The sequence below is a fragment of the Pongo abelii genome, chromosome 11 (assembly GCF_028885655.2).
Source record: "Pongo abelii isolate AG06213 chromosome 11, NHGRI_mPonAbe1-v2.0_pri, whole genome shotgun sequence".
Classification (NCBI taxonomy): Eukaryota; Metazoa; Chordata; class Mammalia; order Primates; family Hominidae; genus Pongo; species Pongo abelii.
In genome coordinates this window covers 32,710,032-32,733,539 of record NC_071996.2, presented here as the reverse complement: position 1 = coordinate 32,733,539, position 23,508 = coordinate 32,710,032, and the positions used below count along the sequence as shown (strand labels likewise).

General features: G+C 34.0%; 1 protein-coding gene across 1 annotated transcript in view; it reads left to right on the top strand.

The window, feature by feature from the left end:
• The window catches only part of DPP10 (dipeptidyl peptidase like 10), a 703,534-nt gene that overhangs the window by 330,393 nt on the left and 349,633 nt on the right, over window positions 1-23,508 (top strand). Inside the window, exon 4 of the mRNA XM_024243704.3 lies at window positions 13,827-13,921. Coding sequence (XP_024099472.1) covers window positions 13,827-13,921 — 95 coding nt within the window. The remainder of the gene's footprint in view (window positions 1-13,826; window positions 13,922-23,508) is intronic.

The window sequence follows — 23,508 nt, the reverse complement described above, 5'->3', positions numbered from 1 at the left end:
GAGAAAGCTTGTCTGAATTGGAGCCATCTGAAAGAAAACTATGGTAAGATATTATTCATGCCCCTGATGACAACACTGAAGTATCTGTATCAAGTCATGCGTCATGCATGTCTGCATGAAGCCCTGCATGCAGTCAGCCAGTTTGGGAGGTAATCTCATTCAGGCAGGAGTTTCTGATACTTCAAAAGGAAACAAATAGTCCTTTACTTTTCTCCCACCTCCTACCTAAAATAGAAAATGGTAACAATGACTTATCTATCAATTCTTAGCTGATCATCCTTCTTCTAAAAACATTAACTTGTATATGGTGGCACATGCCTGTATTCCCAGCTACTCGGGAGGCTGAGGCAGGAGAATCACTTGAACCCAGGAGGCAGAGGTTGCAGTGAGCTGAGATTGTGCCACTGTACTCCAGCTGGGCAACAGAGCAAGACTCCATCTCAAAAACAAACACACAAACAAATATTAACTTGTATAATAACTGTTCACATAAGAACAAATATGATTAAGTCCATTATACAATTTTAGGCTCATTAGCATTTTTTCTTAATCATCTGAATTTTTCTTATAAACTTTAACACTGTTCCAAAAAAAAAAACAAAAACAAAAACCTTAAAGCCTACATATGCTTGAGAAGTTATTTTATCCAAAGAAAAACGACAACCTATTGCCCAAAGTTATTGCCTCATTTCCACTTGCTGTTGCCTTAGAACTAGCTAGTGTTTTGATATTAGTAACCATCCTATAACTATTTCTTTGTAAGTATTTTCATATATTTTATATTCCTGCCCTTCATTCTTGGGTCTGATTGTTGTTAAGTATGTGAATTTTAATTATTCTTTCTGTCACTTCTTTCAATGTTGTTTCTGTTTAAATGAATGCAATACTACCAATTTATTCAACTAAATCAATTTTCTATTTAATTAAGTCTTACTTTATGGTTTAATTATATACTTGGATTACAGTGATCAATTCTTCTCTCTAGAGATTTAATTGAAATATGCAGAAATTGATAAAGGTATGTCATTATGCATTTGAAGAGTCATAGCATCTGTTGTTTAGATGTATGAATTAGTTTTCCAGACAACAAAATTCTTCAATACTACTCTATGCAATTATGTTGAGAACTATAACATCTATTAATATGTTCCTTTTGTCTACATTTTAAATACAGCCACTTTTTCTTTGTATATTTCAGTTATGATATTTCAATTTGTTTTTCTTTCTATAATGTCAACTGAGAGTGTTAAGCTTTTGAAATAGCCAATGGTGAATTTTTAGTGACAGAGTATAATGCCTAATCTATAATTTTAAGGAATAAAGTCTGATCTAAACCTTGATATGTTCATGATTGCAACTGTGTGTTTTATAAGGGAACACATGAAAATTATAAGTTAGTTTCCCTTGACATGTTTGCATTACACAAATTTTCCACAGTGAATTTATATTACTTTAAAATCAGAAAATATAAACAATTATTGTGTTTGACCCATATGTCTTTTTCTTCTATCATCTTTTGTATGTTAATATGCTGATATTAACCATGACTAGAGAAATATTTTCATAAGGGTGAGAAAACTTGCTTAAGTTTTACAGGCATTAGTAACATATCCATCTGTCCATTCAACTGAAATACTAATGAGAAGATATTGCATCTTGAAAAGAAAGACATAGCATTATCAAAGATGTTGGAGAGTAAACATGTTTGTCAATTGGACAATGTCAATAGTTAATGGAAATTAACTAAAGTTCCTGGACTGACCATGAAAGATTCAAGCAAGATAATAAAATAGCTAAGTGATGGATGGTTAGGCTGTGCTGATAGATATTTAAATATAGGACTTCAGAGTTTTAAATGGCAGTCAATGTTGAAGGATCAAAGCACAAATTAGATATGTAGAGTTCATTCTGAGTTTCTAATTTACGAGTTTGATGAAGGATTATTTGATTTATGACTAAGTTAATGAAACATAACTATGCAATTTGAGGTCATTTTACTAGAGGCATGGAAATTAAAATTAAAACCTTAAGAGAAAGCAGGGAGATGTTTGGAGTGGAGGGAGGATATCTTTTAAATGAGTAACTGTGAGGGATCTCAGATTTCACCCTACTTGCAAATTAACAAGTTAGCCTGCCAAAGTGTGTGCGGCTATATAAAAATGAGGCATTTGGGTCAGAGATGAAAAGAGTTTATTATTCACAGCAACAGTCAAATCATTACAGGGCAATGAGGTGTTATAGTGAAGTGTATTACTGGAGTGGAACCCCAAAATACAAAAACTGTCATCTTGCATAGGATTGCTGGTGACCTCCCGTTCTCCTAAAGTGTAATGAAAGACTAAAATCAGCTCTGTTTAATCTTTTCAGAATGCGGAAAAAAATGATGACAATATAGTAGCTGACACAAAGTAAATAGAGGGAGATGGAAGTGATTGAAATATTTGCCTAGCCTCTTTTTTCCTCTATATTTTGCAGTTTAGATGTTACTTTAAAATAAGCTCTATTTTCTGCATGCATCACTGCAGTGTAGAGTTCTAGACCTTTGGGATCATATAAACACATCAATCTTTATATTTACTTTATATGAGATGCTCAAGTGGAAGAGAAGCATGAATCTGCTTACATTTTTCCTTTGCCTGATGATTTAAATAGACTGGACCATTCAACAAGAGTGTTGAGTGTATGAGTATGAAGTCAAGAAACTTTTGGTAAGAGTTTTAACTGAAGAAAATTAATCAGTTAAAGCTGGTGGTTATGCTACTATTATGCAAACAACACTTCTGGTGGGAAAAGATATTTAAAATTCTAGAGAGAGATTTTATTTTCCTCTTATGTGATCTTTTTGCAAATAATCCAAAGAATGAAATGATCGTTTGAAAATTGCTGCTATTCACATTTTAGCTACAAATCAGAAAAACATCATTTAGTTGAGTGGCTATCAACTGCTCCATTATCTAGCCTGAAAAAGGCTCTTTATCACAGGAAGTACCATTCATAGGATTGGCACTTCCACAAGAATTAATAATGATTACTTACAATTATGATGACTTTTAAATAAAAATGACCTTTATTCTGGTTACTTTTTAGGTAAATGCTTTTATTTTGGATATCTAACTTTATCTTATTTACCAGGGATTTGATTCATTTTTTAAAAAATATGTATCTCTCATGCCATGTTGTAAAACAAAGAAACAAACAAACAAAAAACATACCTTTTAGAGTGTATAGCTATTTTGGAAATCCAGAAGAACAGTCTTTTAGTTACATTGCAATGATCGGTGATTAACGTTTATAAATATAGTAAGTAAAAAATATGTTCTTTGAATGAGGCAAACAATTAATAGGCTAACATAGATTCCAGCAAACTTTTTATTTAAAGAACCAGAGGGTAAATATTTTAGGCTTTGTGGGCCATATTTTCTCTGTTGCAACTACTCAACTATGCCGTTATAGTGCATAAGCAGCCATGAACAATAAATAGATGTAGCTGTGTTCTTTACTAAAACAGGTCTTGGAAAGCCAGATTAGCCCAATGCTATAGTTTATGGACCCCTGATCTAGTATACTGTAAACGAAAAATAAAACCCTAAGTCCCCCAACAGACTAAACAGACTCCCTCTTGGCCAAGAGGACGCCAGAGAAACCTGAAAACCTGAATTCCTGGCCATGATGGGAAGGGATGTTGAACACTGTTCTTTATATCTCCTTCCTTTTGGAATTTAAGCACAACTGACTGGCATTCAGGTTAAAATAGAGATCATAAGAATAACAAAACAGTCTCTTTGTGGCTAATTAAAAACAAATAAAAGGCCATGCAAGGCAAAGGTTAAGTCCCATCCTATAAACCACAAAATTTCGTAAAACTGGTGCTTTTTTTTTTTTTTTAAATTAAGCTGGTATAATTTGGCTTGATTTCTAACCTAACTACAGATAGCAGACCCTGAAAGAAACAAAAATATTTTACCCCAAAATATATTTTTTGATATATTTTGAAATGGCCCCACAAAGACATCTTTTGTAGGAAAAATTTGGATCTGCAGACAATCTCTATTAATGTAGCCAGATCTTCCCTTCCCAAGCCTTTCCCAGATCTAGGGGAGATTAGCTGACAGTCTGACAACTTTAATGTCTGAAAAGAGACATTTACCATCTATTCTCTCTGAAGGCTGCTATCTATGAGGCTTCATCTGCATAAAAAGAGCCTTGGCCTTTACAACCCCCTTTAATCTTAATTCAAGCATTTATTTTTTCTGACTTCAAATATTTAGACAAAGTTTAACTCTTGCAACCAATTACCAGTCAGAAAATCTTTGACTCCATTGATGACATGTAAACCTTCCCCACTTCAAGATATTCCACCTCTTTAGGCTGAACCCATGTACACCTTCCCTGTATTTATTTATAGTTATATTAGTCTATTTTCATGGTGCTATAAAGAAATACCTGCGACAGGGTAATTTATAAAGAAAAGAGGTTTAATTGACTCACAGTTCTGCATGGCTAGGGAGGCCTCAGGAAACTTACAATCATGGAAGAAGGTACGTCTTCACATGGCAGCAGGAGAGAGAATGAGTGCCAGCAGGGGAAATGCCAGATGTCTGTAAAACCATCAGACCTTGTGAGAACTCACTCGCTATCAGGACAACAGCATGGGGGAAACTACCCCCGTGATTGAATTACCTCCTACCGGGTCCCTCCCCTGACACATGGGGATTATGGGGATTACAATTCAAGATGAGATTTGGCCGGGGACACAGCTAAACCATATCAATGGTTTTACCTACAATTCCTATCTCCCTAAAATGTGTAAAACCAAACGGTAACCCAACTCCCTTGAGCATATTTCTCAGTACTTCTTAAGAATGTTCCCTGGGCCATGGTCACTTATATTGGCTCAGAATAAACCTCTTTAAAATATTTTACAAAGTTTATTTCTTCTGTTAACAATACTAAGTTTAAATTTATATATGTGTAAATGTATTAAAAATTATTTAAATGTAATACTGTAACATTATGAAAGTAGGTTATGAAAGTTGAGATTTGCAAGATAGTATTAAAAAATATTCTCACACTAAAACACTAAGGAAGACCTTATTCAAAGCAATTGCAAGAGGGCTGTGCGTGGTAGCTCACACCCATATTCCCAGCAGTTTGGGAGGCCAAGATTGTGGATCATTTGAGGTCAGGAGTTTGAGACCAACCTGGCCAACATGGTGAAGCCCCATCTCTACTAGAAATACAAAAACTAGCTGGGTGTGGTGACTCACAGCTGTAGTCTCAGCTATTCCAGAGGCTGAGGCAGCAGGATCACTTGAACCTGGGAGGTGGAGGTTGCAGTGAGCCAGGATCCCACTACTGTACTCCAGCCTCCAGCCTGGGCAACAGAGTGAAACTCTGTTTCAAAAACAAACAAACAAACAAACAAACAAACAAAAAACCAAAAAAAAAAACCCATACCAAACAAAACGAAATAACTATTGCAATATAGAGAAGAGACTTAACTGCAACTACAGCAAACACTGCTAGAGGTACTTAGAGCCAATGAGCAGAATAACACAGTCAATGCATGGAAAACTACTAACAGGAGGTATCCAGGGCAGGGGGAGTCTTGCTAAACTGGTATAAGAGTTAAAGAGGAAAGAAACACGAAACATGGCTGGCAGTTAAAGACAGGTTTTCTTTAGTTAAAACCTGAGAGGCGCTCCTGGCCAATTTGTCAGGAGCCCTTTCTCTTACAGACTATGAGTATATATTGGTTTTAGGGTGAGGGGGCTTATCAGAAGCTTGGAATGTTTATGTGTGTGGATAATTTTATGATGGGTTGGAATGTCTCTGGGAGGAGGGGAGGTTATCTTGGGGCAGACATCTTTCCAGCCAGGAGGGGGGTTATCTCGGGGCTAGCATCTTCCCGGCTGGAGGGGGTTATCTAGGGGCTAGCATGTCTGTGGTCAGGGAGGAGTTTGGAATGTTTCTGGCTGGAGATGTTAACTGTGGTTTACGGTCATGCTGACCTTAGCCATTAGGCTGATGCCCTTTGGATTTAGGCGGCTTTTATTAAGTTGAACTTTAGAATGAGGGGCATGTCCAAGATGTCAATGCTCCTGCTCTGTTAACTGGATTAACACAATTTTTGCTAAAGGCAAGCCACAGACTTGAATTTCAAGGGTGGGGATAGAGGAATTAGATCAAGTGTCAAAGGCAGGAGGATTCTCACTAAATTGACCCAGCAGGATTCTTGTTAAAAGCAGGCCAAGGTCAAGGGCTAGTTGTGAAGTGGATGGAGGAGGCTGAACAAATTTTAGTCAAGGCAGATATCTTCATCAGGAGTGCTAAATGCATTTCTAAATAACGTCACAACAGCAATAAATAAATAAATAAATAAATAAGTATATATTATATATATGATAAATGTGGTCAAAAACTTAGAGGAAACAAAAATATTTGCTGTGATCATTCTACTGTATGGGTAGAATGTATGTAGTACATACTCTAAAAGCTGTGAATGACTGAATGGTGGCTCACCAAAAATTCCACCAAAATAACCTATTAAAGATAAAGTATGGCTGACTTAATTGCTTAGTTTGGTAAAAAAGATCACTGTTGTCACAGAAAGTGAGCAGCATATGGAAAAAGAAAAGCAAAGAAGAGTTGCTTATAAAGTTTTGGGCATATGTAGTTTGACAGATATTTCAATAAGTGGTCTTGATTAGAGTTCAGCATAATTTGTGATTGAGAGTTTAGGATAGGTGAATTGAGGGATGTGAGTGCTTTGGAGAAGCTCTTAAACAGGAAACAGTAATGTGTTTGTGCTGTATATTGTTCTGAGAAAGATATATTTATGAGCCTTAGATGAGTGGTCTATTTTTCAAAAAAATGGGTTTTTGGAAAGTTCTTGAAAAAAAGAAGATTATTTGCAACTTCAGCTTCCTGGAAAGAATTTCCTGAAATGTTAAAGTCGTATCAATGCAGACAGTTGAATAGCAAATTGTGTTAATGTAAACAGTAAGATGTGTTGGTATAGATGGTTTCGATTCTCAAAGGAACAAGAAATAAGTCCCTTCTTGAGTTTATAAAGTAATTGAAAACCCAAAACAAACACATCAAAACGGAATAAAAAAACTCAATAAAAAAGATTGAAAGGAATTATATGATTAAATATTAAATGGCACAGGACTTCAGAAGAGAGAGATATTAGGTGAATACTTTAAAGGTGTTGGGAATTTAACAATGCTTTGAAAAAAGTGAAAAGTTTGGACAAGATCTGGTGTATTTATTAGTGGGCATTGTAAGAAAATCTGAGTGGGAGTGAAGTTTTACATATGTGGAGAACAGTAAGCCACAGGTAATCTGGACTATTTTATAAGCTATTGATAGATAATAAATATATAAATATATGTTAAATTTTATATTTTATTATTAGGAAGCCACAGGTCTTTGAAGAGTGTTTGAGATAATGGTAAGTATTGTGTCAAATTGATTGGGCTGTGTAATGGTAATACCTAGAGCCATAGAAAACTCTTACAAAACAGTAGTCTGGGTGAGTGATCATAAAGAACGATATTAATATAGGAGATGAAGATACAGGAAAGGTGTAACCAACAGGATGGTATGTATGTAAATGGAATTTTGAGGGAGAGTAGAGCCAAAACTATAAAAAGTTTAATTGTAGTACTGAGGTTTATATGTCTACAAGATATGTGGTCTAGCATAGAATTAGAAATATAGAACTGGCATATGGGAAATGTCAGGACTTTAGTTGAATGTTTAAGAATCCATATAGGAAGGTGTGAGTAGTAAAATCGTCACCGAAGAGCTATTGGAAAAAAAAAAATCCTACAGCTGAGTTTGGAAGGATGCCTTTGTTTAGATAGCAATTGAGAGGAAAGAGCATACAGAAAAATTTGAAGAACAAATAGCAGGGCAAGATAGTGGTTCAAAGTCAAGAGAAGAGGATTGCAAAACCCTACTGTTCATCATCATTGTTACACACTATGAAGTTGAGTTAGGTGGATATTAAACATGGGGGAAGAGCATATTGGGTTTGGTTATTGCAGGTCAGCGATGATGCTGGAAGTTTGAAATTTCAGGAGAGCAAGGACTGTAGCTGCACTGAAGAAGATACAGAGAATAGCATGTACGGCTGTTAGGGAGAATAAGGTGGAAACATCTCAGGCAAAACGTTTATTGAGGCTTACTGTGAAAGGGAAAAATCTAGGAACAGAGAAAAACACTAGACTTAATGTACTTTTTATTTATTTATTTATTTTTTGAGACAGAGTCTCACTCTGTTGCCAGGCTGGGGTACGGTGGTGCAACATTGGCTCACTGCAACCTCCGCCTTCTGGGTTCAAGTGATTCTCCTGCCTCAGCCTCCTGAGTAGCTGGGACTACAGGTGTGCACCACCACGGCTAATTTTTGTATTTTTAGTAGAGATGGGGATTCACCATGTTGGCCACGCTGGTCTCATTCTGTTGACCTGTGATCCACCCACCTCGACCTCCCAAAATGCTGGGATTACAAGCATGAGCCACCGTACCTGTACTTTTTTTTTAAATCCTTTTGTTTTTTGAAGCAGAAATCAAAGATATTTAAGAGCTTAGAGTGCATTGACTTGTTTATAAAACAGAGCTTCTCTTTGTGAAGGAGAAAGTTCATCTCTTCCCAAAAGTCTTGGGGAAAAAATGTGCATGGAATGAGATCTTGAAGTAGAAATAAAGGATATTGAAGCCATTTCTAATGGCCTCAGTTTTTTCAGTTAAATATACGGATCCTGGGGCTCTTCAAAATATGAGGAAAGTTTAACATTGTTGTGAGCAGTGTTTTAGGAGAGTTGAATGAGGAGCCTACTGTGTTTTAATTATGACTAGCTAAATATTCTAGATTTACCATTGATATATTTAATTAAAGAATAAAATCTTGTTATTTAACAAACCTTTCCTAGATTTATTTGAGCATTTCCTGTGATAGTCATTTCATTTTTTCCACATTTTATTTTTAATTGCTCAGCTTTTTTATTAAGTATAGTTTCTTTTAAAACATGGAATGCTACAGAATTTTAATTGTGGATATATCAAAAACAGTTTTAAATGAAGGTTATGTTTGGATTAAAATTTCTCAGAGAACTGATTTGCCAGTTTTTTCTACTTTTTGAAAACTCTTTCTCTATGTAGAGACAGATTATATATTTATTGATTTAATTTTGAAACATTGAAACTAGATTATCACGTCAAAATTAAATGCATACTTAAATTAGCCATTAGCAAGACCAACAGAAACCAATATGGTGACTTTTTATTGTTACATATGGAAGATGAATTTTGTCAGCTTTCAACTTCTCAGAAGACTCACAGCATAACCCGTTAAGCAAAGCTGAGTTTATTACCTATAATAGTCAGAAAAGACAACATTTTAAAAGAGTCGGAGTGTCCAGAAGGAGAAGATTAAGGGGAGATATGAATAGGGTTGGAAATCTGGGTTTGAGTAGATAAGACTGAACTTTCAATGTGAGGATCTGGTTTGGTTAGGCACATTTCAAGACGTGATAGTTTAGGATTGGTGAACACAGAAAGGCAGGAATCTTGAAGTGAGTTGTTTGATAATTGAGCCATTTACCCAGTTTTAGGAGTTTAATGTTTCTAGAAACTAATTTTCAGCCATTTTCTGAAAAAAAAAAAAAAAGAAAAAGAAAAAAAAAGTTTTTTGTTCTGATTTACGTTAAGTTCATGAACAAGAACTTCCTAGAACAAACAGTAAAATAATGTGAATGTAGGCTGCCTTTATTTTTGGTCCTGACAGATAAGGTGGATGCAGAAGTCTCAGTTCTTAATTTCAATACCACATTGAGAACTAAATTAACAGTGGAAAATGCTTTATTATCTGCTTTGTGTGGAAGAAGTATAAAATATAAGGTTGCATTTACCCAAAAGATTTTAAATTAGGATACTATGTTTTTCTTTTCATCAGCCAAATTATGGAAAAAAAAATTGGATCGAAATGACAGTAATGATTGTTAGGGATACTGCAGACTGAAAATACTTGCTTAGATCTCAGGGTACATAGGCCAGATAGCGATCCTATTCTGCCATACATTTTCATTTTAAAAAAACTGACTGAGTTGAGTGTGTGTTCAGAATAATTGGCTCTTAACTGTCAAAGAGTTAAAAAGGAGAAAAGATTATTTAATCAAAGTGCCTTGTAGATATGCATAATGCCATGTTTTAAGAATATTTCAAGTACTCCTACCTTAATCTTCCCATGTTAATGCACTTAAGTCATTGATCTGATTCACTCATATTTGATTACTTAAGGTTAAACAAAATATATGGTACAACGTTTAGAAATGTAGTTCCAGAAGGAAGGATCACTATTAATCTAGTAGATAGCTGTTAATCTAGTAACAAGAGTTTCAAAACTGGGGATTCCACTAGTGATTACAAATCAAACTGTAAAGTAGGATAAATATGAAATCCAGAAGACCAGATTATAAAGAACAACAACAAAAAAAACCCAAGAAAATTAATAAGGGAAGATATTAGTTTCTTTTAAAATAATTCATGCAAAAATCTTTATTATTTATTAAGCTAGAGAATTACATGTGAATTTTAAAAGTTTATCCTATTAATGCAACATTGAGGGTCTAACAGTAAAATTTGCAGGAGTGTAGATCTAAAGGTATTTACAAATCTCAATTCTCTGTAGATTTTTCTCAAGGCCAAATAATTATCCAAGAAAATTGACTTTAAATAAACTGATATTAAGTGTAGTCTTTATCTTTTCAAACAAGCTTCACTTCCTTTTACTTTTGTTCTGAGGGAAATCGTGATTAATTTTCTTTTGATCACCCCTAATAACAACCTATCACTCATTTAAGATTTTCTTTCACTATGAGGAACTATGGGGTCACACATTTCTTTTCCTCTTCTCTTGACTAGGAATCACCATTCATACTAAAAATGCTCTAAGGCTTTTCTTTCTCTCTAATGCCACAGACCTCAACTCAATTTAAAATTCTGCATTGTGCTTGTGTAATCACCCAGTGATTTCTTCCTGTCCACTGCAAAAACCAGTTCACTGAGACGTTGGTATTGCAGTAAAGAAGAGTTTCAGTAACATTAGATTCGCCATGTGGGAGAACTGGAGTTATTATTCAATGAGTTTCCCTGAAGTCTTGGAGGTCAGGGTTTTTCAAGGAAAGTTTGGTGGGCATGGGACTAGGGAATGGATGCTGATGATTAGTTGGGGGGGGGATGCAATTATAAAAGTGTGGAAAACTGTGCACTGAGTCTGACTCTGGATGAGAGGTCACAGGACTGGTTGAGTCATGAGTCCAGGTGAGGCCAGTCTGAAAATCATCTCAGAAGACCAACCTGAGGTTCTACAACAGTATTATCATCTATATTATCTATATATAGGTGAGTCACAAATCTTGTGACCTCTGGCCACAGGACTTTTGAGCAGTAAGGGATTAGAGAAACTATAGCTACATTTTAGCAGAATTCAGGCCTCTTTCATAATTTCAGTTTTGTGTCCTTTCATTAGTATTACAAGGGTGGCTTCAACCCCTGAACAAGGAGGGGATGAGGTTTAGGGAGTGACTATTATTATTCTTGTTTCAAGGTTAAACTATAAACTAAATTTCGCCAATAGTTAGCTTGGCCAGTACCCAAGAATGAGTGAAGACAGCCAGCCTACGAGCCTAAAAGCAAGATGGAGTCAGCCGTGTTAGATTTCTTTCATTATCATAATCTTTGCAAAGATGTTTTTGCCTGCCTTTTGGGAGAAAAACTACTTGTCGAGTGTTTTGTTTTGTTTTGCTCTATTTATCTCCATGATGCAATGGAAAATGGAAATTTATTTTCTCTTAATTTATTGAGAAAATATTGTAAGCATGATTTTGTTAGGGCATGCTATTTGGCTCTTGCTAATTCATGATGGTATGTTCATCACAATCAAGAAGTGGGCCAGAGATGAGAATATTTTAAAAAATTCAAAGAGGGAATGGAAGTTAGAACTCAAAGTTGAGGTTGGACTATTGATTTGAGCAAGCGTTAATTGTGAGCAGGAGGACAGGCGATCAAATCAGCTGGCAAGACCAAATGAGCATTACAGATGATTGGTGTTGCTGTTGAGACATGATCATAAATATGAATGGAAAGGAAAGAGAAGAGAGGAAAAGAATATAAATCAAAATAAATATTTATTGTTTATGTAAATCTGTTATTTGTTCTGCATCAACAGAAAGGAAAACAGATAAAGTTAATGATAAAAAAAAAAGAACCCAATTCCTTTTTAGCTGATAACAGAAGTTCAGAAGATGATACAGGCCTTAATTTAAAGATCATATAGAACTATCAGTCCATACAGCCAGCCTCAGGGAGTAACTGGGAAATACCTTCTTTATCTCCTTACTTTCCTCCTTGCTAAAAACGCCATTTGACTTTCCCTGTTTCCCAGGCCACAGTTTCAACGTGTCACTGTTCCCATGTGATTAAGGTCAAGAACTACTGGCCCTCTGTGTTATTCTTGACTCTAACAGGAGAGTCATATTGGACTATGTGTTTTGAATTAGATACTGAAGAAAACAAACTTCAGTTTTACTAGTATTTCTTGCTTCTTGTCATATAAATTGTATGTGTAACTATTAATAATATTTAAATAATGAGAGAAGGGGGTCAGAAAATCTTGTTCTGCCAAAAGTGTCAGACACTTTTTCGTGTGTTTTTGCTGATAATCTTTGTAACTCATCATTTAGTACTTGTTTTATAAGTTTGCAAGTGAAGACATTCAGTTTCTGAGAGATTGTAACTTATACACATTCATTCACTATAAGTAGTGAATCTAATCTCCATTAATATCACCTTTCTTCCTAAAATGAGCAGGAGATTAGGGATGTATAAGCAAGAAAAGGCTAGAATTGGGTAAAATTGGGTTAAAAGATTATCATTTAAAAAGAGAACATATTCAAAACTACTTTAATGTGGCTATCTTCTCTTTTACCTAATTTTATATATATATAATTATATATAATTATATATATATATATATATTTATCTCCAGAGTATCCTTATATCCTGTCAGTTTTACCTCGTTAGTAATTTCAGTCAGCGATATTGTTAAGATGTTTTAATTTTCTAACAAATATGGCCAAACTTACGTCAAAAATATGTAAAAGCAATTATCTGAAAGAAATGCAATTATTTAAAATGAAGACGTAGTTCTTCTAGAGTTGAAAAAGTTGATTCATTGATATAGTAGTAGCCTCAGATTTTGAGCTGCAATTGTGCAAGCCAGATAAAATACCACAGAAAAAATTCACAACCCAAAAGAGAATTCAAGATACTGAATAGGAATTCAGTGGTGGTAGAAGAATTGGATCCATAAATAGGTCTGCATGAGAATGATTCAATTTGAGGAGACGTAGAACTGTACAGAGTTACAGTCAACTGGCAGTACTTTTAAGTTAAAATACTGGATCATCGTCAGTAATGGTTTACTTTAGAGACTGGAGGCACTTCTCTTTGCCCATTTTTTCTCACCACAGAATGTGCAGCAGATTGCCCATATTTTAATTAATTTTCATTTGTTAAACCATGAACCTGAGTGGCCCTCATACTAACCCCTTGTTCATTGCACAATAGACCATGTGTTAGGTGGGCTTCCTGATCTTTCACGAGAATGAATGCCAAGTACAGAAATCTGCTCGGGTTATTGAAGGCTGAAAATGATTATTCTGATGTGTCTGTTTATTTTGCACGTTTTCTCCCCTACAGTTACTATATTACCTAGTCAATGTATTTGTCAATTGTGAATGTCTTTGTTGTTGCAGATACAGATGTGGTGTATAAAAGCGAGAATGGACATGTCATTAAACTGAATATAGAAACAAATGCTACCACATTATTATTGGAAAACACAACTTTTGTAAGTAATGAATAATTAATTACTTTATGCATTTCAGTACTGTTTAGAAAGCTCTCTAGATGTACATAACTTTCTATTCTTCAGCTCCAGCATTTGTAAAGCATTTCAGGTGAAAAGTTGGGGCTGGAATATCATGAGAATCAGTAAATCTATTGATAAAAAATACCCTGTGACTATCTGCTTCATTTTCTCCCCATTTACTCTTGTTAATAATTGGAGAAATATTTCCAAAAATAGTAGTTGCTTAGAAAGAATAATTTTCCCAATATTTTATATATAACATTAGTCATACAAATGCCAAGGTTAAAAAAATGGCTCATCTAGCCTTATTTATTATTAACTTTCTTTTCATCTTTACTTTTCATTCTTTCTGACTTCTTTCTAGTTCTGTTGTTTTCTGGATCAGATAGAAAGGCTTTCTAAAGGTGGTCTTCAGCTGAGGTTGATGTGTTTTACTTTTAGAATTTAGGATTCTGTCAGTACCATTTTACTTATTTTGTATCACTGTTTCGCCAACATGGTTTAAATTATTATGTGTCTTTATTTTGGTCTTAATACAGACTTTGTCTTTTTGAAAAATCTAGTACCCTAAGGTTAGGAGACTTAGCTATGATTACCTATTTGGTAAGCAATAATGAATCACTATTGCAAATGTTGAAAATCTAGCTACCCAACACTGGTGAAAAATAGTACACAGTTATTTACTTACTATTTTATTGTAATTAAAGTTTCAATAGACTGCCAATTAGATGAATTCATATAATACAGACAAAATATAGTACAAGCTCTCAGAAAACCTCCAGAAAATAAAAAAATAAGCAAAATTGTTGGCAACTTTTAAAAATGTATTCTACTTGTACATTTAAAATAAACATTTAATCTTCATATTTATTATGGAATGGCCCTATGGAAAAAATGGACTAAGAACATTCAGTTTAGTATTTTTACATATTAAGGAGAAAAGGTCATTACAATCATTAAGTGATTATATATGTATATCATTGGGCTAAATTTAACCAGCCAACTAATGTACATTAATAATAAGGTCATCAGCCAGAAGAAAAATAATGACATTTTTGTTTTTAAACTAATTACAGGGAATCAAAGAATAGTTACTTTGTATGCAACTCTTTATGGTACTTGTGGGATGTCAAGGATATGTACAGCAGATTGCCTACTGTCTAAGAATGTGGATTTCCTTTGGGAGATAATACTAACCCTTACAGAGAATTTTAATAAACAGTATACAGCAGTATTTACTATTTCTTCAGTGGATGGTCCTCAGGGATACTAGAAAAAAGCCTAGAGAATCATTGAGAAATACTGTCAATAGTGGAAAATTAGCCATTAGTAAGAAGATAGGATAGGAGACAGAATTCCAGAATCGATAATGATGAGAAGGTATGATAATAATATATGGATTAAAGTCAGAATGAATGGATTTTTAATAAAATTAGTTTGGGGAACAAAAATTGAATGCATTTTAATTTTTGCTTTTTCTTCATAAAGTAACATAATTTTATGGAGATTCTAGGCCCTCAGTAGCCAAGCATTCAGGTTAGATATATTCAGTACATGAATTATTCTATTATGTGACTGTGCCTCATTAAATACTCATTTACGAAAGTCAGTGAGGTTTTCCCCCATCACTAATTATGTTTTTGTTTTCCATTATTTATTCATTACTTTTTTATCTTCCATGACACATCAAAAAAGAAACCAAAACAAACAGAACTTTTAGATTATTATTCCATTATCTCAATTCTTTTGTTGGTACTACACACCATCACCATCTCATCATATCATTGTGGTTTTCTCCATGTGCTAATTAATGCTGTTTTATCTTTGTGCTTTTGTGTTATATCTTTTTAAATCCTTTTGAGGTCTCTTTCTATTCTCCTCTATGTTAGCCATGACTTTTAATTACCACAGGGTCATATTTAGCAAATATTCTAATTTACTTGTCTTCTAAGATTCATAGACTCCTTAAGGACATTTATGTCACAACACAGATAATTAAGCAATTTATAAGTCCTAGAGGTGTCTAAATTCGATGTCGGGGAGAGGTTAGGGGAGTGGAAGGTGGCATCAGTTTGCAACCAGTTACCCAAAACTGAGAACAAAAATAGGAATTACCATAATTCCATATGATTTCAAAGGAGCTTGTTTAATCATTTTCTCCTAAATTCAAAATGGCATTATTTAATACACTTATGTTTTTAATACTAACATTAGGCTAAACCCGGGATTTAATTTCTCTTCCAGGAAACTCTGTTGAAAAATATATTTTATTGAAACATATCGCTGGTTTTTCTGTGAGCAATTGTCAATATCTTAATTATAATAATAATTAATTGGATCAGATCAGTATAAAAAGCTTTGAAATGAAAGCATGACAAGTCATTTGAGAAAATAAACATACTATTGATAAAAATGTCATAAAAGAATGGCTTGTTCTATAGTAAGATATATTATGCTAAAATATGACTACAAATTTATTTTAAAAATTAAGATAATTTAATATCATATCACTTTTCAGCTTAAACACATTTTAAATATGATTGCTGTGTACTTTTGGTTATGTAATCATGGTTAGCAGACTCTATGATTAAAATAAATATTGGGCATGGTTGCCAAAATAAAAAATACTTTTTTAAAAATGAAATAGTTGTGTTAAGGCATTCTTTTGGATTGAAGGTAGGTGGATTTCTAATGAAAGGAGGAAATTAAAGGGCATACAACTTTTGAATTAGAGGATGGGAAGTAAGTGATTTAGCCTCAAAACTGCTCTTCATAATTTCTAAGTGTTTGGAAATGTTATCTCTTAAAGCCAGAACTATTTCAAACAAAAGCTCAGTCACAATGTCATAATGAGGAAAACGTTTCCTAAGTATTAGCTGTACTCTTTCCGCTGTCAATAATTTGAATATCACCAGTGGCCATGGCTGAAAATACCGGCAGCCATAAATTGTTTTATCAAATCACTTTTTGAAATTATAAGGGGGTTGTAAACATAAGTCCAAGCCCCACATGCTTAAGTATAGTTAAGATTTTTAAAATATGTATCTTTTTTGTTTTTTAAGACACAGCTCTTGTTCTCTTGCCCAGGCTGGAATGTAGTGGTGCAATCATAGCTCACTGCAGTCTTTAAACTCCTGGGCTCAAGTGAACCTCCTGCCTCAGCCTCCTGAGTAGCTAAGACCACAGATGTGTGCCACCAGGCTCAGCTAATTTTTTAAAACTTTTTTTTTTTTTAGAAGTGGGGTGTCACTATGTTGCCCAGGTTCATCTTGAACTATATCCTCAAGAGATCCTCCTCTGGTAGCCTCACAAAGCATTGGGTTTACAAGCGTGAGTCACGGAGCTTGGCCCCCTAGAATATATATCTTATGCATTAATATGTAAAGGAATAATTGAGAGATAAGTATCTAATCTGAAATCTCTGAAACTCTGTAAGCCTATTTAAATACATTCTACTAAAAATAGCCATCACACAGGAAGGAAATTCATATATGGCAGCAGAATGATTCCAAGCAAAATGTTAGTTACATATTCATTGGTCTAACTGTTTATTTATATATAGGCCATTACAAAATAGTAGGTTTGGGAAGAACCAAGGAAGATTCATTGATTTATAATGCCTAGAGACAGCATCAGCTGGCTTGGATGTCATCCTAGTTTTTTTCGTTTGGTTTCTTTGTTGTTTTATTGGTTGTGCTGCTGGGTATATGGAGGTGATAGATCCAACTCTGTACCACTGTGAAATCAAGAAACTTACTATTCAATTTGTGTTTGAGTAAATAGATGCCCTATTAAAACAACAACAACAAAAAAAAACAAACACAGTAGCATAGATAAAGAATTACTGAACAAAGGCATCGAAAATTTTACCTCATAAAATTTGAGATGAGGAAAGATTATCAGAAAATTCGATTGGCCATGTAGCCTCACATAATGCCAATAGTAATGGAGAATTTGTTAATTATTTGTAAGATTTGGTCTACTCAGTATCTGTTGGAATCCCAGTAGTGATAGACATCAGTAGTGTAACTAACACTGATTAATCAGTGAAGCCACGGGAACTGTACATATCAATATTGTGTTTTGACAGTATTGTTTCTTTCTTTCTCTAGACCAGCGTTTCTCCACTGGGGGTGATTTTGCTCCCAGGAGACATTTGTCAGCTCTGGAAACATTTTTGATTGTCCTGAATGAATGTGAGGGGTTTGCTGTGGGAATTTAGTGAGTAGAGGTCAGAAATGTGCATCCTACACTTAATGCAACCAGAAATGTCAGGAGTGTAGAGTTTGAGAAACCCTGTTCTAGACAGAGATACAAGAGAAACCCTGTGATAATTAGAAGGTAATTTTTTGAGGTGGGATCAAAGTAATGACTTTTAAATTGATAATTTTAAGGGAGATATTAAGCTGTGGCTTCCAGATTCATTAGTTTCAGGTACTTTTCTTCTTTTTAAGAACAACCCTGCAAAGAAGACCAGCATGCATGAGTAGGATCATTTGGCCTTGGCTTCCTCTCTTGTGTGTGTTGCTGAGTATAAAATAAAAGTGTGACCCAGTTTTATTACAATTTTTGGATGATACTTCTGATTGAGACTTTTTTGTTCAGATAAGTTAGTACCACTTATTTGGCTATTGCCAATTTTTTTTTTTTTTTTTTTACTAGGAAACAGCTGTTCCTTTTTAAGATAGAGGATAAAAACTGATGGCTACTGGGGACTCCAGTCAGCATAATTGCTTTCATTGGTGCATTGTGCTTATGAATAATTGAATTTCATCGTCTTTTGCTTGGGCATGTCCTTCCCCTCACTATAGCAGTTACCATTTCCTGTTGCTAGATACCTTCATATTTATCTTATTTTTATCATCCACTATGAAAATATTTAGATACTTATTATATCCACAATATTTATTTAAAAATGATTATTATGTTTATTTACATTATTTAGGTAATTTCCAATTCAGTCATCAAAATAGGATGTAACATTGATGTACATTCAGGGAAACAAGTGGAATAATACATGTTTCAGCAAAGATTGGACACCTTTCTATATTTATTTAGGGAAGAAAACATTGAATCTACCGTAGACATTTAGGCTCTTCAAAATTTTCTGTAAGTTAGATATATGTGAATGTGAATTCCAGCATAGCTTTAAAAGTGGTGGTCATTAAAACATGGAAATTAGAAAGAAAATTTCTGATCCTTACCCTGGAAGTCTACTCAGGCACTATTTTAATTAAAAGTGTGAGAGGAAATAGTCTTGTTGCTTCTATGTGTTTGCAAGTGTGACAGGATAACCCTGCAATTTCAAACAGTTATTCATACGGTTCCCCATAGGTTTAAAGGGCTAAAATTGACTACTACATTATTATTTTTTACCCTAAATTACCATTATGAAGGATCTAGAAATTAGATTCTACTAAGTAATTTATTCATGAGGACAAAGTATCTCAGATGCTATGACCATTTTATTGTCAATAATGATAGTGTTACTAATAAATCCACATTCATAGCCATTTATTATGCATATTGTTAACTGAGTAAGTCATCCTTATAAACAAAATTATCTAAGTAATATATAAATAAAATTATCTGATTAATATAAAAATAATATTAAAAATAATATAACTAAATTGTTTCCTTCAGATAGGAATAAAATTATGACAAAAATAAATTAGATGACACTTGTTTAATTATATGAACTAGAGCTTGGTTCAATCTTGTCTGACAGAGCCTGTTAGATATATGCGATAAAAGGATTACAATTCCAGTGTTGATTTTTTTAGAAGATTCTTATTTAGTCTCTTTGGAGCTGGAGGTGTCAGACAGGATGCTGGAAACCAACAGGCAGCTAGATTTATAACAACTGTTTGCGATTGTTTTGGAATTTGGCTTCCTGAGAGGTCAGCTCTCTGACTTGTATCCAGAACCAGTCAGTCCATCTTGAGCAAGTCAAGGCTCTAGTTTAAACATTTGATGGATATTTCTGCCCTTCATTTCTTTCTGAATAATTTTATATATTGCTGTCTCCCGGTCATGGAAAGCCAATTAGAAATTTTTAAAAATATTGGTCAGAGGATACAAAGTGTCAGACAGAAGGAATAATAAGCTTTAGAAAAGCACAACAGGGCGACCAGAGTTAAGAATAATGTATTGTGTATTTCAAAATTACTGAGAGTAAATTTCAAATGTCTTACTACAAAAAGATGGGTATGGGAGCTGATGAATATGTTAATTAGCTTGATTTAATCATTCCACATTGTGTATTCTTCCATATATATCAGAACATCACATTTTACCCCATAAATATATATAATTATAGTTTATAAACTAAAATTATTAATAAAAAGAAATTTTATAAAATAATAAAACACTCTGTTTTATTACTTTATGATGGAACTTAAGCAAACAAAATACATTTTCAAGAAACTTTTCAAGCTTTTGAAGTTGATGATATAAAAATAATTTTTCCCCTCTTTTGATCTTTCAGAATACTTCAGTCTACACAGCTTTGATGATGTAGAACTATGCGTTGCTAAACTTCTGCAGCCCTTCCACACTTCACATTACATAATACAGATATTTTAGTAGTATATTGGAAATATATTAAATTAGTATTTTAGTTTGCTTGTAAAACATGCATGAGCATTCAAGGAAGTTCAATTTTTGGTAAACATTAAATGATAATGACAGCTCATTATAGAGCTAGAAAGCATTTTCCCTGTCTCCTACTTCAGTTTAAATTTTAAAAAATAAAAAACAACTGAGACCCAGAGAAATAAAGAGACTTGCTCAATATATCTAGTGCAGTCTTAAGACTAGGGAAAACATTTCTTGACTCCTAATCCATTGTTGTTTTTAATATTACTAGCTGAGAATTCCATTCAAAATAACTTTTAAAGAAATGTAAAAATAAATAATGATCCTTTAGTTTTTTATATATTAAAAAATCCATGTTTATTTGTGGAATTTTTACTTAAACCTTTTAGGAAAGATGCTTGAATTAAATATATGTATGTTTGTATGTATTTATTCATATGTTCACATAATACAGATAGATGATAGATATCTACATATAGATCTATCTATGCAAAATATTGATCTATCTATATCTATCAATCAATCAATCAGTCTATCCATTTTACTACCGGATAATCAGTAAGGAAACATTATATAGTGAGTGGAAAAGAGGAAAACTGTAAGTGTGGTTTACATGGCTTTGTTTGCCTTAACTTGTCTGAAGTCATCACATTTGTTTTTAACATATTTTAAATATTGTGATGACTATAACCTGTGTCATCATTCTTTCCATCAAATGTTTTCAATTCTTGTTGAAATATTGCCTCGTGAACAAAGGATAACAACCTTGGCTGCATTACACACACACACAAGCACACACACACACACACACCCCACCAAGCAAGCAGCACCTATTATTGCGAACTACTACTCTACTTCTCTTCTTTCCTCTGATATATCTGGCTGAAATAATCTAGTTTATACTTGAATTTCTTCCTTCTCTTAAAAACTTGTAGAGATTTTTCTACTTCTCCATCTTTACGATGTTTCTGCATCATTGTTGAAATGACTCATTATGCCTTATTACTTTATTAATTTATTTGCCAAGTGTTGTTTGGATCCCTGTTGTGTGTAAGATAATATTCCAGATTCTGGGGATACAATGGTGAGCAAGGCAAGTTTGTCAGACTGACAATAAATGAGTAATTCATTGAAAATACAAGAAAATGTCAGCTAGTAAATTTAAATCCTTGCTGAAAAATAACATAGGGTGAGGTCTAGAGAATGATTAGGTGCTTAGGAAAGGCTCACTACGGAGATAACATTTCAAGGTCAAATTGAAGAGTTGTGTAGGTTGCAAGGCCAGTAATTACAAACAACACAGGGTTCAAACTATATAGATCTATTCCAAGAACAGAAAGTATATAAGTGGTGGACATGGGTGGAGAATGGTACAAGATGAACTCAATGAGATAACTAGGGGAAAGATTTATACTGAGTTTTGTAGGTCAAGGTTTTATTTTGTGAGCAGTAGGTACACTCTGAAGAAAGAAAGTGGCAATATCTGAGTCATATTTTAAAAGTATACTCTGTCAATTATATGGGGAGCATTTTCTAGGGATACTAAAGTAGAAACTGAGAGACCATTCTGAAGGCTATTGCAGTGGTACAAATAAGAGAAGATGCAGGGCATGAACTATATACAGGGATGCTATTGGAGAAGGTAAAAAGTAGGTGGGTGGAGGATTTGCTTGGAGATAAAACGGGTAGGGCTTTGTTGGTTAATTACCTTCAACCTGTTGGAAATAGAGGAATCAGCATCGTCTCTGAGGTTTTAAATGTCATTAAATGGGTAATTCTATTTTGAATATTTTGCCACAATTTTTTACAATAGAATCTATTTCATGGTTAGTTCTTATATGTACATGTTTATGCATGTTTTCTGTGTATAACAGTATAACAGAGAAATTTTTAGAAGCCTAGTTGAAAAAATCTTGAAATAAAATTAACAAATTTATAATAGATAGAACATAGACATGCAATCCATTATCTCTTGGGGCTTAAAATATATTATATTGCCTATGATTATTTGATTCAATGACTCCATAATATTTTATGTGCTTTTTCTGTCCCAACTACAACTACAGCTGAAGATACAATAGAAAATAGAAGAGAAAATAGGAGAGCTCCTGCCATAAGAAAAATAGGAGAGCTCTTGCCATAATAATCTCATTATGTATTAAGGGAGATATGCACTAATCAAATAATTAGATATATAAACATTTACAATTTATGATATAGAATAACTGCAAAGTATAGGAATATAAGAATGAAAGTTAAATATTGCTTTTACTTTTATTTCTTAATATCCATGTCAGAATTTCTAATGCATTGGCCGTATCTGTTTTAAATAAGTCACAGAAAGCTTCCCTAAAGAAATGAAGATGAGCCGGGCTCAATGGCTCACACCTGTAATCCCAGCACTTTGGGAGCCTGAGGCGGGTGGATCACAAGGTCAAGAGATCAAGACCATCCTGGCCAACGTGGTGAAACCCCGTCTCTACTAAAAATACAACAATTAGCTGGGTGTGGTGGCATGTGCTTCTAGTCCCAGCAACTCAGGAGGCTGAGGCAGGAGAATCGCTTGAACTCAGGAGGTGGAGGTTGCAGTGAGCTGAGATAGTGCCATTGCACTCCAGCCTGGCAACAGAGCGAGACTTCATCTCTAAATAAATAAATAAATAAATAAATAAGAAATGAAGATGACTGCAGATAAGTTGACTAAGCAAGAATATGGCTTGAGCATAGTGGGACAGGCATGAGGCATGGAGTATTAGAAACAAACAATGGCATGGTAGTGCGAGCAGCACAAGGAAGGGGGAAACAGGTTGGAGAAATAAGTAGTGGCCAGATCATGAGGGTCATGGTGCTGAATTTTCAAAAATAATCAGATTTACTTTTGGAAACAAACATATTCCTGTTGAAGTGAGAGAGTAAGTTAAAATTGAAAGTTGTGGCTCAAGAGAGGACAAATAAAGACACTACTGGAT